At 46.9% G+C, this 15,208-nt stretch overlaps 1 protein-coding gene across 2 annotated transcripts in view; it reads left to right on the top strand.

Annotated features, from left to right (window-relative positions):
* PRSS55 (serine protease 55) overlaps window positions 1-12,282 on the top strand; it is a 58,507-nt gene extending 46,225 nt beyond the window's left edge. The window contains exons 3-4 of one of the 2 annotated variants that reach the window (XM_029202638.1): window positions 7,165-7,314; window positions 11,243-12,282. In XM_029202638.1, coding sequence (XP_029058471.1) covers window positions 7,165-7,314; window positions 11,243-11,488 — 396 coding nt within the window. In that variant the 3' untranslated portion in view covers window positions 11,489-12,282. Of the gene's footprint in view, window positions 1-7,164; window positions 7,482-11,242 lie in introns of those variants that run through there. The other variant, XM_029202639.1, reaches the window with a different exon arrangement.
* The last annotated feature ends 2,926 nt before the right edge of the window (window positions 12,283-15,208 follow it).

The following is a 15,208-nucleotide window of genomic DNA, read 5'->3' as shown; positions in this document are numbered from 1 at the left end:
TTGATCGATAGTAGAAGAAACAGGAGGAAACCCCTCATAAATTAGCTTCCTCTGGCTCTAAGGACGGGAAGGATACATCTTGGGAAGGACCCCGCTGGGGAGCCCACTTAGTCCTACTCATTGGCTGGGCAGTGGGTCTGGTCGCTGGTATAAAACTGTGAGTGCAGATGTTAAATGTTCTGCAGAGCGATGGAAAGGCCGCCTCACAGAAGGGCTGCGAGGGAAGAAAGAGTGCACAGTCGCAGCAAGGCACCAGGTTTAGAAGAAGGAGTCCCCCACGAGGTGGTGAATGTCGTGAGGACCACAGAGAGAGACAGAATCAATGTCACACGAGCCCTGTGTTTTCCCCACATTCTGGATAGTTTAAAACATTACAAAACAAAACAGACGATTGGGACTTCTGGTTCTGGACAAGATGGAGTAGACACATTTCTCTTGATCCCTTCCACTAAATACAGCTAAAAGCACTGGACATTATATTGTGAAACAAAAATAAAGGCTCCAGGATGTGAAGAGAAGATGAAATTGGAAACAAATATCCTAATACTTAAGGAATGACACAGCAGTGAATTCCTTGGGTTTTCTTTCTGCCTCTTATATCCCAGCCTGGATGGTAGTACATAACAGCTCAGCATCTCCTGGGAGCAGCTGGGGGAAATAACGCTATGGGCATAGACAAACTAACAAAACAAAACAAAACAAGATAGCCTTCCTCTCTTTGGACTAGGAAAAGGGCAACCTAACTAGGTGGAAACTTTTAAACAATAATCATTCTATTCCAGCAAAACACCAGGAAAAGCCCCACAGTGCTCCCACCCCAGCAACCAAGGTCGAGTGGACAATTTCACCTTCCCCCCATCCCCCTGCCCACTATGGTGGTGTCAGAGGAGGCTGAGTGGAAAGCCAGGACTTTAAGTACAATCTAGTCATAGTGAGCCATCCCCTGTCCCCCTCACTGTCAGTGGAGGCCACCTGAGGAGCTTGGGCTCCCACCCAGTGGTAGCGGCACCCTGCTCCTCCCCTTGGTGTCATAACTGGCCTGAGTGGCGGGTCAAGACTTCCACCCCAATTCAATGGAAAGGAGTTGGCATCCCCCTTCCCTGACTCCAGTTTCATAGGAGGCCTGTTAAAACAGAAGATTCATCTGAGAACCCAAGTCTCATAACCTATTACTCAAGACAGGATCTGTAATAAATAGAATAGAGGGTTTCACTAATATACATGGATTCCATTTATTAATACACATAGGATAAGGAAAAATAAAGCTAAAAATCTGAGTAAAGAACCTTTTTTTAAAAATTGAGAACCATTAATTCCTAGAATAAATTCAATTAAAACAAAATGGATCATGCACTTAAATGTAAAACTACAAAATTTTTTTAGAAAAAGAAAATAGTCTTTGGGACATAGAGTAACACCAAAAACACAACTCATAAAAGGAAAAATTGATCAAATGGACCTCATCAAAATTAAAAACTTTTCGTTTATGAAACACCATATTAAGAGGATGAAAAGACAAGCTACTGATAGGGAGATAATATCCAACAAAGAAACTATACCTAGACTCTATAAAGAACTCTTGCAGTCAACTGTAGAAAAACGTACTATCCAATTCAAAAATGGGCAAAAGACAAGAACAGACATTTTGCTGAAGAGGATATACAGATGGCAAATAAGAAAATGAAACGACGTTCAACATCATTACCCATCAAGCAAATGCAAATTAAAACCACAATCAGGTATCACTACACACCTCAGAATGGCTAAAATTAAAAAATAAAAAATAGTAACAACACCAAATGCTGATAAGAATGTAGAGAAACTGGATCACTCGTATATTGCTTGGGGGAGTTTAAAATAGTCTAATCACTCTGGAAAACAATTTTGTAGTGTCTTTAAAAACTGAACGTGCTCTTGCCATATAACCCAGCAAATGCCATTCTTGGGCGTTTATTCCAGAGAAATGAAGGCTTGTGTTCACACAAAAACCTGTGCAGGAGTGTTTATAGCAGATTTACTCATAATAGACCAAAATTGGAAACAAATGTCCTGTAAGACGTGGATAATTAAATACACTGCATCTATTCCATGCAATACCGCTCAGCTGTTACAAGAAGCAAACTATTGGTACATGCAACCACGTGAATGTGTCCAGACTCATGCTATGTGCAACAAGCTGACCCCCAAAGGTCCCACACTGTGTGATTCCATTTACATAACATTCTTTATTAAAATTTTTTTATTGGAGTATAGTTGATTTATAATGTTGTTAGTTTCTGCTGTACAGCAAAATGAATCAGTTGTATATATATATATATATATATATATATATCCACTCTTTTTTAGATTCTTTTCCCATATAGGTCATTACAGAGTATTGAGTAGAGTTCCCTGTGCTATACAGTAGGTCCTTATTAGTTATCTATTTTATATGCAGCAATGTGTATGTGTCAATCCCAATCTCCCAATGTATCCCTCCCTACCGCCCCGCTTCCCCCCCGGGTAACCATAAGTTTGTTTTCTACATCTGTGACTCTATTTCTGTTTTGTACCATTTGTACCATTTTTTTAGATTCCACGTATAATCGATGTATGATATTTGTCTTTCTCTGTCTGACTTACTTCACTCAGTATGACAATCTCTAGGTCCATCCATGTTGCTGCAAATGGCATTATTTTGTTATTTTTTATGGCTGAGTAATATTCCATCATATATATGTACCACATCTTTATCCACTCCTCTGTCAATGGACATTTGCATAATATCCTTGAAATGACAAAATTATAGAAAGGGACAACAACTTAGTGGTTGCCAGGGCTTAAGGAGGGTTTAGGGGTAGAAGGAAGTGGATATAGCATTAAAAGGGCAACATGAGGGATCCTCGTGATGATGGACGTGTTCTGTGTATTGACTGCATCGATGTTAATACCCCAATTGTGCTATTGTAGTATATGTAGTTCTACAAGATGGTATCATTGGGGGAAACATGTAAAGGGTACATGGGATCTCTCTGTATTATTTCTTTCAACTGCACGTGAATCTACAGTTATATCAAACTTAAAAAAACAAGGAGAAGACAAAGCTTCCCAATAACAATGGTTAAATGAAGATCTCAGATCCTAGCCATGCCACACACTTAAGGAGCAGCCAATTCATACTGGAGCAGGAGACAAAGGGCTCCAATATCAATTGAAAAGGGGAGGGCTTCCCTGGTGGCGCGGTGGTTGAGAGTCCGCCTGCAGATGCAGGGGACACGGGTTCGTGCCCCGGTCCGGGAAGATCCCATACCGCAGAGCAGCTGGGCCTGTGAGCCATGGCCGCTGAGCCTGCGCATCCGGAGCCTGTACTCTTCAACGGGAGAGGCCACTACAGTGAGAGGCCCGCGTATGGCAAAAAAAAAAAAAAGAAAAAAGAAAAGGGGAAAACAACATTTAATAGTATGATTGGAAAGCATTCCAGGGAGAATTGGGGGAAAATCACGGAGGCTTGAAAAAGTATCTTGTGTTCAGGGACCTTTCAATATTTCAGAAGCCAGTGATAACAAGGGTTGAGTGTGGAGAGGTGAGCAGAGCAGGTCACTAGGGCAGGGTTGCCACGCGTGGGAGACTAGAGGTTGTCCCAGGCTGCTCACCCTCATCAGTATTCACACCTATCCTTTCAGTCTTTTTCATTCATCACCATCCCATATTCAAATGGCCAAAACCAACTGCAGCAACACTTGAAACAATCAAGTGTCATCTTTGATGACATTTTCTGTCCCCTTTGCTTCAATGGCTGGATCTACCATCTGGAGTCTAGGATTTTTGCTCCAATCCCTCCCCTATCAAAATGTACTTTAATGAAAGCTTCTAAAATTAATCATCTATTACTTGAGTGCTATAAATAAATGTGCTGTTATCGTTTTAAGCCTTTTTTAAGAAAAAAATTGTGAAGTGAAAAGCTTTGCTCTCTGTTTAGAAAGCTTTCTGTTGCTGAGAATAAGCTGACAGTGATCCAGGCAAGGGAAGTTTCCTGAAATTATATAATATTATCATCACTTAAATCCAGGTAAGCCAGGCAGAAAGTCCCCTAGGGTTTAAAAATAATTGCCTTTAAAAATAAAATCACACTTTTAAACTTAGCAAACTTGAATAAAACACATAATCACATAATGAAGGGAAATTATAATTTTACGATGGAAACATTTAAATATGTTCAAAGTAATAGCAATAAGATTATGCTGTACCTAAAATACAAATTAAAATCAAATCAATTGAATTTTGTGGTTTACTTTTTCCAGCGCTTTTCCTCTTTGTAATCCCCTAAGGTTACACTATGAAAAAACAAAGTTCAACTTAAAAAAAATAACTGACACCGTCCAGCAAACTATAGAATCAAATATGTCCCAAGCTAGCAATGCAATACTTCTTGTGAAGGACCAGCAAGCATCTGAGAAACAGACATTGCAATGCTGCACAGTTTTCTTATCTTTCTTCTCAACTCCAGCAAAAATTTTGTCTTATTCATGGCTGGATTCCCAGTGCCTAGCACTGGAATTTCATTCCCTCCACTATCCTGTAAGATGGGCTGGGCAGTCTCAGTCTCCCTGTTTAACAGATGAGAAAACAGGGATTTAGAATTTAAGTGGTTTGCCTGAGGTCCAGGAGGTAGTTGGGCCAGGCTGGAAGCCAGGTCATCTGCTTCTCACCCAAAATGGACAGAAGTGATCACGCGGTGTGAATAACACAGCAGTGAACTTAGGAGCCTCTGTGGTCAGTATGTGGTCAGTGTTTTTCTAACCAGACAAGTCTCTGGCTACCAGCCTTAGTCTTTGGAAGAAAGTTCCCCTTAGGTGGGCTGTCATCAGTCCCAAGTCCTTGCTAGCTGAGGCCAGACCCTCCTTTGAGACATCCTTTCTTTCTTCCCAAAAGGAAGAGAAAAACAATTAAGACTCTATGTGTGAAAGGACATGAATTTACAGCTGTCCCTCCGGAGTCCCAGCAGTCCGAGAAGGGAATCTCTCTTTCCTGAGTATACAAATAATGTTTGTAGTACATAAGGCTAAAGTAATAATACTAATACATTTCTGGAGCATTTACTACATAGCATTTACCCTATGCCAAGTGATTTATAGATTTTTTAAAATGTCATTGCCAGTAATCTTGGGAAGTAGCTGGTATTATCTCCATTTTAACGACGCAGAAACTGAGGCTTAGAAGTTACTTGTCCAAGCACAGTTCTCTCCCTGTTATGTAAGGAAATAACAATCAACATATTAATAGGCTTTTTATACCATTCATGCCATTGTAATGTGAAGAAAATGATAGAGACAGCACTTACGGAAGGAGCTCTTTGAGTGGCAATCCTATTGATTTGGTTCTTGCCCCGTGACCTTGAAATAGAACACGCGCAAAGAAAAGCACACACCCACAAAAACCAGACAAGCGTTAAGGGCAATGTTTCGTACTGGAAAGGGTGGTTTTGGTTTTGGCACCACGCTTACTGGGTGTCCTTGAGCTCCAAGCTCTCTGTTAATTCCGCTCCGTATATCCCTCTGCTTGGCGATGTGTCCCACAGTCAACATAAACTCCCCTTGAACATGATTTCATCGTTATCTTCCCCTGCACTTTACCCCATGACCTTGGAACTCACCACCCGTGTCCAGTGGCACCAGTCCCCAGATCGTGTCAGTTTCAACGCACCCCCCTGCCTCCTGACCGTCTTGTGCCCTGGTTGAGGTCCTCATCACTCCCATCTCCTCTTAACTAGTCCCCCCCCCTCCTGCCTAATTCCTTTCCAATCAGTTCCCCCCACTCACTCTTCCTGTCAAATTCTTATTCATCCTTCAAACAAAATGCAGTTGATCCTGTTTGTTTGCACTGTTGTCTCCCTCCCTAGACCATAAGGTCTTGTATCCCAAGTGCCTAACAGTTAGTTTTTCCTCCTTGAAGATGTGTTTGGTGGAAGTGAGCAGATCTCTTCTGACTTTCCATTTTCTAATTATAAAATGAGAATCAAAATACCTACCTCACAGAGATGTGGGATGAAGGGGTGGATGAGAAAGTAAAGTCAGGGGACCAACGCCGGGCCTCAGACATCATGTCCGGGAAGTGTTGATTCTCCTCCTTCCCATTAGGTCCCATTCCCGGTCCTGTTGATGACCATGGAAAAGGAGGCCATCTCTCCGCTGAGAAGGAAAGATCGCTTGAACAATTATAGCTCCCCAGAGGGAAAGAACATGTGCTTTGGCATCAGGAAGACCTGGTTCCAACTTTGGCCCCAACACCATGTAACCCTGAGTAAGCCCTTCATCCTCCTTAAGCTTCATTTTCCCTGTATTAAAATGGACAAAAGGAAGCCATATATGTGTGAGGGACACAGTGGGGACTTGGTACATACTTTCCATATAAATAGATAATCATCTGAGTCATAGACCCATGTGATTCCACCCTGGAGGGGTCACATAGTCAGAAAAGCTTAGCTCACTTGCTCCCTGCAAACACCCACAGCAAAGAATTAAAAGGAGACATCCTTCTCCCTCACGCCTCCGGAAGAACATCAAAGGAGACCCAGTTCAGGGCTTCCCTGGTGGCGCAGTGGTTGAGAGTCCGCCTGCCGATGCAGGGGACACGGGTTCGTGCCCCGGTCCAGGAAGATCCCACATGCCGCGGAGCGGCTGGGCCCGTGAGCCATGGCCGCTGAGCCTGCACGTCCAGAGCCTGTGCTCCGCAAGGGGAGAGGCCACAACAGTGAGACACCTGCGTGCCGCAAAAAAAAAAAGGAGACCCAGTTCACATCCACAGGCCTAACAGCACTCCTCGCATCCTCTTTTCATTCCTTCCCTTTACAGCTCTGTCCAGAGCTTCTGATTTAAGACCCGCAAATCTGGTCCCCACTCTTCCTCAGCCTGGGTCCTCCGTGTTCCGGCTCCCTCTCTGTGTGCTGTGCATGGAGCGTGTGCATGCCCACGCTCTACATACCACGGTTCCTGGGGCCAGGCTGAGTGCTGCACATGCCCCGCGTGCAGCCACGATAGGGTGGGTGTTGATCTGCGATGATGTGATTCCCCTTGGCGTCCTGGAGTCGGGAGGTCCATGAAGCCTCTTCCATGAGCGAGCTGTGCTCTGCCTCACATGGATAGTTTCAAATGGGACTCGCTGCTGATCTGTGTTATCTGTCCACAGGGTGACAGCGGGGGTCCTCTCGTCTGTACCACAGAAGCTGGCAAGAAGTGGTACCAGGTGGGCATCATCAGCTGGGGAAAGAGTTGTGGACAGAAGAACATTCCAGGGATATACACCTTGTTAGAAAACTACCACTCCTGGATCAAGAAGGTGACTGAGTTAGAGGGAAGGCCCTTTAGTGCTGAGCAAGTGATAGCCTCTCCCAGACAAAAATCCAAGAGCTCTCAGGCTCCAGAATTCCCGGGGCCCGGCAGCCCCAGGCTCTGGATGCTGCTCTGCCCTGCATGGTGTTTTAGGCTAGTTTTCTACAAATAATAAAATAGATGCTATTCTTTTTTTTTTTTAATTAATTAATTAACTAATTTTTGGCTGTGTTGGGTCTTCATTTCTGTGCGAGGAGTTTCTCTAGTTGCGGCGGGTGGGGGCCACTCTTCATCACGGTACGCGGGCCTCTCACTGCTGTGACCTCTCCCGTTGCAGAGCACAGGCTCCAGACGCGCAGGCTCAGCGGCCATGGCTCACGGGCCCAGCCGCTCCGCGGCACGTGGGATCTTCCTGGACCGGGGCACGAACCCGTGTCCCCTGCATCGGCAGGCGGACTCTCAACCACTGTGCCACCAGGGAAGCCCTAAATTGGTGAACTTTGAACAAGCAGATTGTCCTCCATAATGTGGGTGGGCCTCATCCAATTAGTTGAAGTCCTGAAAAGAACAAAAAGCCCAGCCTCCTCAAGCAAGAGGGCGTGTCTCCAGCAGACTGCCCGTGGATTTCATCTGCACTTTTGCCTCTCCTGGCTCTCCACCTGCCCCTCAGCTCTCCTGGGCGTTGAACCTGCCAGCCCACACTGCAGATTTGAACTTGCCAATCTCCCTAATCACATGATCCAATTCCTCGTAACAAATACACCCACACAGACACACACACACACACACACACACTGCCTTACACCTTTCTCTGGAGGACTCTGACTAATACAGATTTTAGGACCGAGAGTGGTTCTAGAGACACAAAATCTTAAAGATGAATTTTCTGAATTGGTGCTGTGATTTCTAGAATTAGCTCTCCAGTCAGATTAGATTGAAAGACACTAATGACTCTATTTCCAGTAGTAAAAAGAGCACTGGCAGTCCATGAAGGGACGGGGCAAGAGAGAGAAGCAAAATATCACCACTGGAAACTCCTAACCCGACACTCGTGGGAAGCTGGGACCTGGGTGGCCGTGTGTGTGATACTTTCAAACACTCCTTCAAACTGATGAGCATAATGAGATTGGCCGGTTGCTCGTAATGTTACTGGACAAAGTGGGGAAAGAAGAGTTTGAGCTCAGGGATTCGAATTCCTAGCTCAAGGGCCCCGTAAATGACCTGAAAGCTTCTATGTCTGCCCTGAAGGAGACCCTTACCCGCTGTAGCCACAGGGCTGAGAGGCTGAAAATCAGACCCGCAATCTCCCCCTGTGACTGACTGAATTACAATGCGAGTTGAACTCCCAGCCTCCCAGGGTGTCTCCTGCTAAACCCAGGCCACGGACTGGGAAGGAATGGGATCCTGCAAGTTGGAATGGGGGTGTGTGGGAAGACCCTGATGGAGCTGGGGAACTTGAACCCTAAATTCTGATGCATCTCCTCTGCCAGTGGCAGCAGTCTCTCTGTCCCCAGGAGAAGTGGCCTCTCCACCCCCGCCCGTCCCAGGGTGTTAACCCTGCGTTACCTGCGGAAAGGGTAATGACCGCCCCTGAGGCAGCTGACAAGCAAGACATCGCTGGTTCTCCCCAGTGTCGACCCCACCACCGCTCTTGGCTTCTAGACCTCTGAGCAGACTCAAGTCCCAGCAGCCCCTAAAGTGAGGTACAGAGCGTGACCCGCGAGGAGGTGCACTACCGTCTGCGTTTTCTAACTCCTGCAGACAGAAACCCGGGCCGCACGTGTGGGGATGGGTATTAAGGCTGTGGGATAAATCGTGGAAGGAACGGAAAGTTGGATCGGGCGGCATTTTTTGCCATGGGCTCACTAAGCAGGGATTCTGCATCTAACTTTGCATCTTGGGGAAGAAGACAGGGCTCTAACAGTTTGCTTCGCTGCTTGGCTGAAATATGGCCAAAAGGAGACCCACAGTGAGTGAATTAGAATTGCCAGACCTGCTTTGGTTTAATGTAGAGAAAGGGATTCCATGACTTAGGGAGACGGGAATGTTCGAGTGAGTTTGTCATATGAAACCTACTCACTTCCCCACCCTGGGAAGGACCAGAAGACATGCCTTTCACCACGACTGTGAGAGATAAACTTGAGAGGGAAGCCCTGGCATCCCTGGTTCTTCTCTGTGGGCCAGACTTCACAGAGGGAAATGCAGTCACGGAATTGGGACATGTAACCACAATGAGAGTGATTGGATCCGTGGTGGCAGGGACCAGAGGCAGCACTCAAGCCCCGAGGACAAGGAGGGAATGGTCCCTGTGATGGACAGCAGGGTCAATGCTGCAATCAGAATGTCCTGACTCCTGCAGACCATGGCTGGCTAGCTCGTCATGGGGTTCCTAGAAGTGAAATAGACAGGAAGCCTACTAATTCTTACTTGTTCTGTGTAAGCAGAAAAGTTCTAGGTCAAGTGAACAAGAGTCTAACTTGAATCATAAAAACAAGAGTCATGGCTTGTTAATTCTCAGACTGGAGCCACTTTATAGACTCAGAACCCCTTGAATGAAGGACCCTAGTACACTATGGAATATTTATACTGTTAATCATTCTCCCAGCCTTCCCCAAAAGGACCCACAGGCTTTTGCCAACTGTGCATTGGGGAAGAGGAAATAATCAGACCTTTTAGGGACTACTGGATGCTGACTCTGAACTCACTGGTTCCCTTCTCTGCGGAGACAGAGATATTATGATGGGAAAGGCCAAGTGGAAGCAACTAGAACTGCCCCTACCTAGGAAAATAGTCAACCACAGAAGCAGCCCTGCATTCCTGGAGGGATTGCAGACATTAGTGCAATCATCAAGTACTTAAAAAACCCAAGGGTGGTGATTCCCACCACATCCCCAATTCAGCTCTCCCATCTGGCCTCGGCAGAAGACTGTCGGGTCTTTGAGAATGACAGAGGATTATTGTAAGCTTGCCAAGGTGGCGACTCCAATTCCAGCTCAGATGTGATTTCATTGCTTGAGTAAAGTGACACATCTCTTCCAGTATCCGCTATGCAGGTCTTGATCTGAAAGAATGCCTGTTTCTGCATTCCTGTCCGTGAGATCCACCAGAAGCAGTTTGTTCTCTGCTGACAAGGCCAGCATTACACCTTTACTGTCCCACCTCAGGTGGATATCAACTCTCCGGGCCTATGTCATAGTTTAGTTCGCAGGGATCTTGATCACAAGACCGCATTCACTTGCACACGATAGCGCACTGGTGCATTACACTTATGACATAATGCTGACTGGACCTAGTGAGCAAGAAGTAGCACCTGGGCTTCCCTGGTGGCACAGTGGTTGAGAGTCCGCCTGCCGATGCAGGGGACACGGGTTCGTGCCCCGGTCCGGGAAGATCCCACATGCCGCGGAGCGGCTGGGCCCATGAGCCATGGCCGCTGAGCCTGCGCGTCTGGAGCCTGTGCTCTGCAACGGGAGAGGCCACAACAGTGAGAGGCCCGCGTACCGCAAAACAACAAAAATTTTTAAAAAAGCCTGGGGGTGGGAAATAAACCCAACAAGTTTCAGGGGTCTTCCACCTCGGTGAAATTTCTAGGGGTCCAGTGGGGTGGGGCATGTGGAGTTTTTCCTTCTAACCCTGGAGGCAACTTCATTTTGGCCGCGAGGGAGGAAAGGGAGAGAGTGACAGCAGATCAGAAGCCAGGGAAGGAGGCGAGGGGCGCGGCAGCCAGGCGGCGGCGGAGATGGAGGGGTAGGTGAGGAAGTGTCCGTGTTTCCTGCCGTCTCTGCCATCCATCATCCTCTCCCGGAGCGGAAATCAATATTCCTCTCTCTTGTTCTCTCCCCAAATGTTCTGAATTTAGAAAAGAAAGAGCAAACCCTGACAAATGCATATTGTTTTCCAAATATAAATGCCGCACTGCTTCCGCCCCCGCGCAGATGTCACCCCCTCTTCCCGGCTGCCCGGGTGTTGGTGTCGCCGGCCTGGGCGCTCTGCCACGACCGCTGTGGGCGCAGATGGAGCCCATGAAGTGGACTGCTGGCCGCCACTCGAGGTCACCTGGTTTCCTAAGAAGCAGATTCTCAGCAATTTCTCACAGGAGGAGCATTTGCAACTCAAAGCTCTGCTGGCATCCTTTCCCCATCCCTCCCCGCCCGAACACGGCTCGCTCGTTTGGAAAGTAACTGTGAAACCTTTTACCCCTCCTGTTGAAAAGCACCTTCTCACCCATCCCTTTTGCCTGTAGAGGTAGCAGGGCAGAGAGGACCACTCCCACTGCTCATATGAGGAAGCCGAGGCTCAGAGAAGGGAAGGCGTTCACTCAGACTGAACAGTGCTAAGAATGTGGATGGGAGCAGGGGGGTGATGCCGAAAGCTCAGCTTCTCTGTGTGCAAGTGCTGAATCAAATCTCGGAGACAGAGTTTTGGGTGAAGTAGAAAAGAATAGCTTTATTACTTTGCCAGGCAAAAGGGGACACAGTGGGCTCCTGCATCGAAAAACTATGTGTCCCCATCCAGGAGGATGTGATGAGAAGTTTTATAACAGTACTTCAAGGGCGGGGTTGCTGACAAGATGAGGGTGTGTGCAGGGTCTCAGCTGGTCCGTCTCCTAATCTTGACAGGCTTCTCTGGTCCCTTTAATCTCGCCTCAGGTGGTTCCTTGATTAGCAACTGTTCGAATCTGCCCTTTGGAACTCAGGGAAGGTCATGGAGGCTGGAGTCTTGCTTACAAGAAACGGGGGACAAAAAGAGGTCTCCGTGCCCAGGCCCCACTCGGTTTCAGGGGTAGACACGTTGGAGCCCCCAGGGCACCCCAGGAGCCCAAGTGGCCTGGCCTCTAATTCCACTGCTCCCTTGCTGCTGAAGTCTGGAATGTCTCAGATTCCCTGGCCTCCAGGCTCCCCGAGGAGCAGGCAGAATACACACCATGCAACCCTCCTTGTTAATAAAGGCTGCCATGTGCATAATGCTTCCTACACGTCAACCGCCCTTGTAAATACTCTTATATGTATTAAGATCTTGTTGCTGAAATCTCGGCTTCTGTACACCCATGCCAAATAGAAATACGGAGACAGAATTTAGGAGGAAAGCGAAAGAATAGCTTTATTTCTTTGCCAGGCAAAGAGGGAACACAGCAGGCTAGCACCTCCAAAAACGGCGCCCCCCCTTGGAGAAGCTTTATAGTAATGGTTCAAAGAAGGTGTGATCAGCTTATGGACATTTTTCTGATTGGTTGGTGGTGAGGTAATTGGGAGTTGGCATCATCAACCTTCTGCTTCCAACTGGTCTGGGCTCTACATGCTTGTGGGAAGCACACCATCTTTAACTGTTAACTTTTCCTACCTGGAGGGGGTATCTGCAAAACAGCTCAAAGATACTGTGTCCCTTGATGGGGAACCAGGACCCTGCCCCAAGGCAGCACTATTGTTTCTCTTGACTGCTCCTCCCTTGTCTCCCATCCCTTCCCTTCCCTAATTAACAACTGCTTGAATCTGCCCACTGGAACTCAGGGAAGGTCATGGAGGCTGAATGAAGCCTATTTCCTGTAATCAAAGAAATGGGGGACACAGAAAGGCTTTGTGCCCAGGAGCCCCACGGGGGCTCAGTGTCAATCCCCCTGAATCAGAGTAACCCTATGAAATAGGTACTACCACTGGGCCTTGTTTACAGACTGAGGAAACCAAGGCCCAAGGTCACAGGGCTCTGAGGAGGTGGGGCTGTATTCACACCAAACCAGTCTGGCCTAGATGGAGGAGGACTGAGCCCTTGGGCCACCCTGCCTCTGGACACTGTCCAAGGCAAGGACACTGACCCACAGGTCTGATACCTGGGTTCAGGTATCACTCACTCTTTGAGGAACTTGGTCACACTTGTTCAAATTTTGTGTCCTCCTTGGTCAAAGGAATCTCTAGAGAAAGTTACAGAGTAAAAACCCATGATTTCTCGTTTGTACGCATGTAGCAAGAGCACCTCAGCTCTTTATCCTGGATCCTGGAAGAGCAATGGAACAGGGGAGGAGGCTCCTCCTTCTCCTCTAGACTGAGGTTCTTCCACGGGGAACATGGAAGCCATCCGTCAATAAGCCACTCAGTCAACACACATTTATTAAGCACCTACAGTGCCCCTAGGTCCGGGCATATCACTATGATCAGGTAGGCATGGTGAATGTCTCTCTGGAGCTTGTATTGTGGTAGGGAAGCCAGCATTGGACACGAAATGACAGAGTGACAAATCTCACTGAAGGGAAGCCCAGTGTTCAATGTTGCTAACAGTCTACAATTCCTGTAGCACTCCAGAAGTCTCTGTGCTTTAAGCTGTTTGCAGTCTGCAGTCATCTCTTCGAGCAAGGTTAACGATGGAAATGGTTAGCTTGGATTGCTGGGGTGAGCAGGGTAATGGGGACATAAGCAAACCTGTGGACAGTGAAAGGACTGAATAATCTACATAAGAAAGGGCATGTGGTCACGTGGAGAAGAAAAGATGAAGATGGGGCACAGGTGTCTAACCTGGAGACCAGGGCTTCCTGCCGCCTTTAGAGATAGCTGGTCCCCTACACTTATCCCACGGACAATACAGGATGACAGGCTTTTTACAATAACATTCAACCAACATTTGATGAGAGCAGAGGAAGTGCCCGGCACTTGGCAAACAAAGAACAAGATAGACAAGGTCTCTGAGCTACTCACCATCAAAGCTTTGTGTAACGCAAAAAAAAAAACAAACAAAAACAAAAAATAGAAAAACCACAGGGCTGCCTTGAGGCCAGCCTCAGCTGCTGTTGCATTCGGAATAAATACATACCCCAGTCCAGAAACTCTGAGGTGCATCAGAGGTCTTTACTGGAAGTTTTCTTGAAGAGATAACACTGGATTCACATCAAAACTTGCCACAAGGCGTCTAGTAGCAGCTCTCTTTCCCAAAATGCACATTTCACAGCAGCTACTCAAATTCATCCCTCCGCCCTTTTGAATTCCCAGTCTCCCTGGTCTTCGTCCCCACTCCTGCCTGTCCCGTGGGCAAAAGACCTTCCCCACACTCTTCTCCTCCTCCCGAGTATCTCATCCCCTCTCTTATGCATTTCACTGGAGATTCTTTCATTTCCTTCAAGTCCACTTTTGCACATGTGTCCCTGGCCAACGTCACAAAAGCCAAATACAGCAATCCAGGCTCCCGGTCTGTCTTCCAGGTCTCCTTCTCATCCTCTCTCTGGTTGGGGTATTCACTCCCTCGTTCTTCAGTCCCCAGTCTCTTCTTTCTCCATCCTCTCTTGATCCATAGATGGGGGACTCACTCAGTGTCCTGCCTTCAACCAGGAATACTGATTTGCATTTCTCTCAGCAGAGTCAACCAGCTCTTCCTTGATGATTCCAGCAAGCCCAGTCCCTTGGCTGTAGTTTCTCCAGACAGTAGGTAGGGAGAGTGGAAATCTCATTCATCTATTTTCTGCTAAACCTTTTCGTTTATCTTTACTCCCAACTCCTAAAACTCAAGTGACTACACACACTGTCTTACTCACAAAAAGTACTCCACCTTCACTGGACCTGTTTCTGTTATGGGACCCGCATCATTCTCTTTTGGCCAGACCTGAAACCTTAGAGCTGATGTTCTGCACCGGTGCCCAGGGCAAAGACTCAGACTCATGGATGACCTAATAGAGGGCTGTAAAACTCCTTGAAATTGTATACACTCACAAAACTAAAGACCACATATTGGGACTGAGAGGAAATATTTGCAAACACATATGTCAGACAGAGGACTTCTATCCAGAATATATAAAGAATCCTTGCAACTCAACTCAATTTAAAATTGGGCAAAAGATTTAACAGGCAATTTGCAAAAGATTTATGAGTGATCAATAGGCACATGAAAAGATGCTCAACTTTATTAGTCATCAGAGGAATGCA

This window comes from Monodon monoceros, unplaced genomic scaffold (genome assembly GCF_005190385.1).
Source record: "Monodon monoceros isolate NGI ecotype Baffin Bay Population unplaced genomic scaffold, NGI_Narwhal_1 Super_Scaffold_5, whole genome shotgun sequence".
Lineage (NCBI taxonomy): Eukaryota > Metazoa > Chordata > Mammalia > Artiodactyla > Monodontidae > Monodon > Monodon monoceros.
The sequence above is the reverse complement of the archived record's forward strand: the minus strand, read 5'-3'. Positions and strand labels throughout refer to the sequence as shown.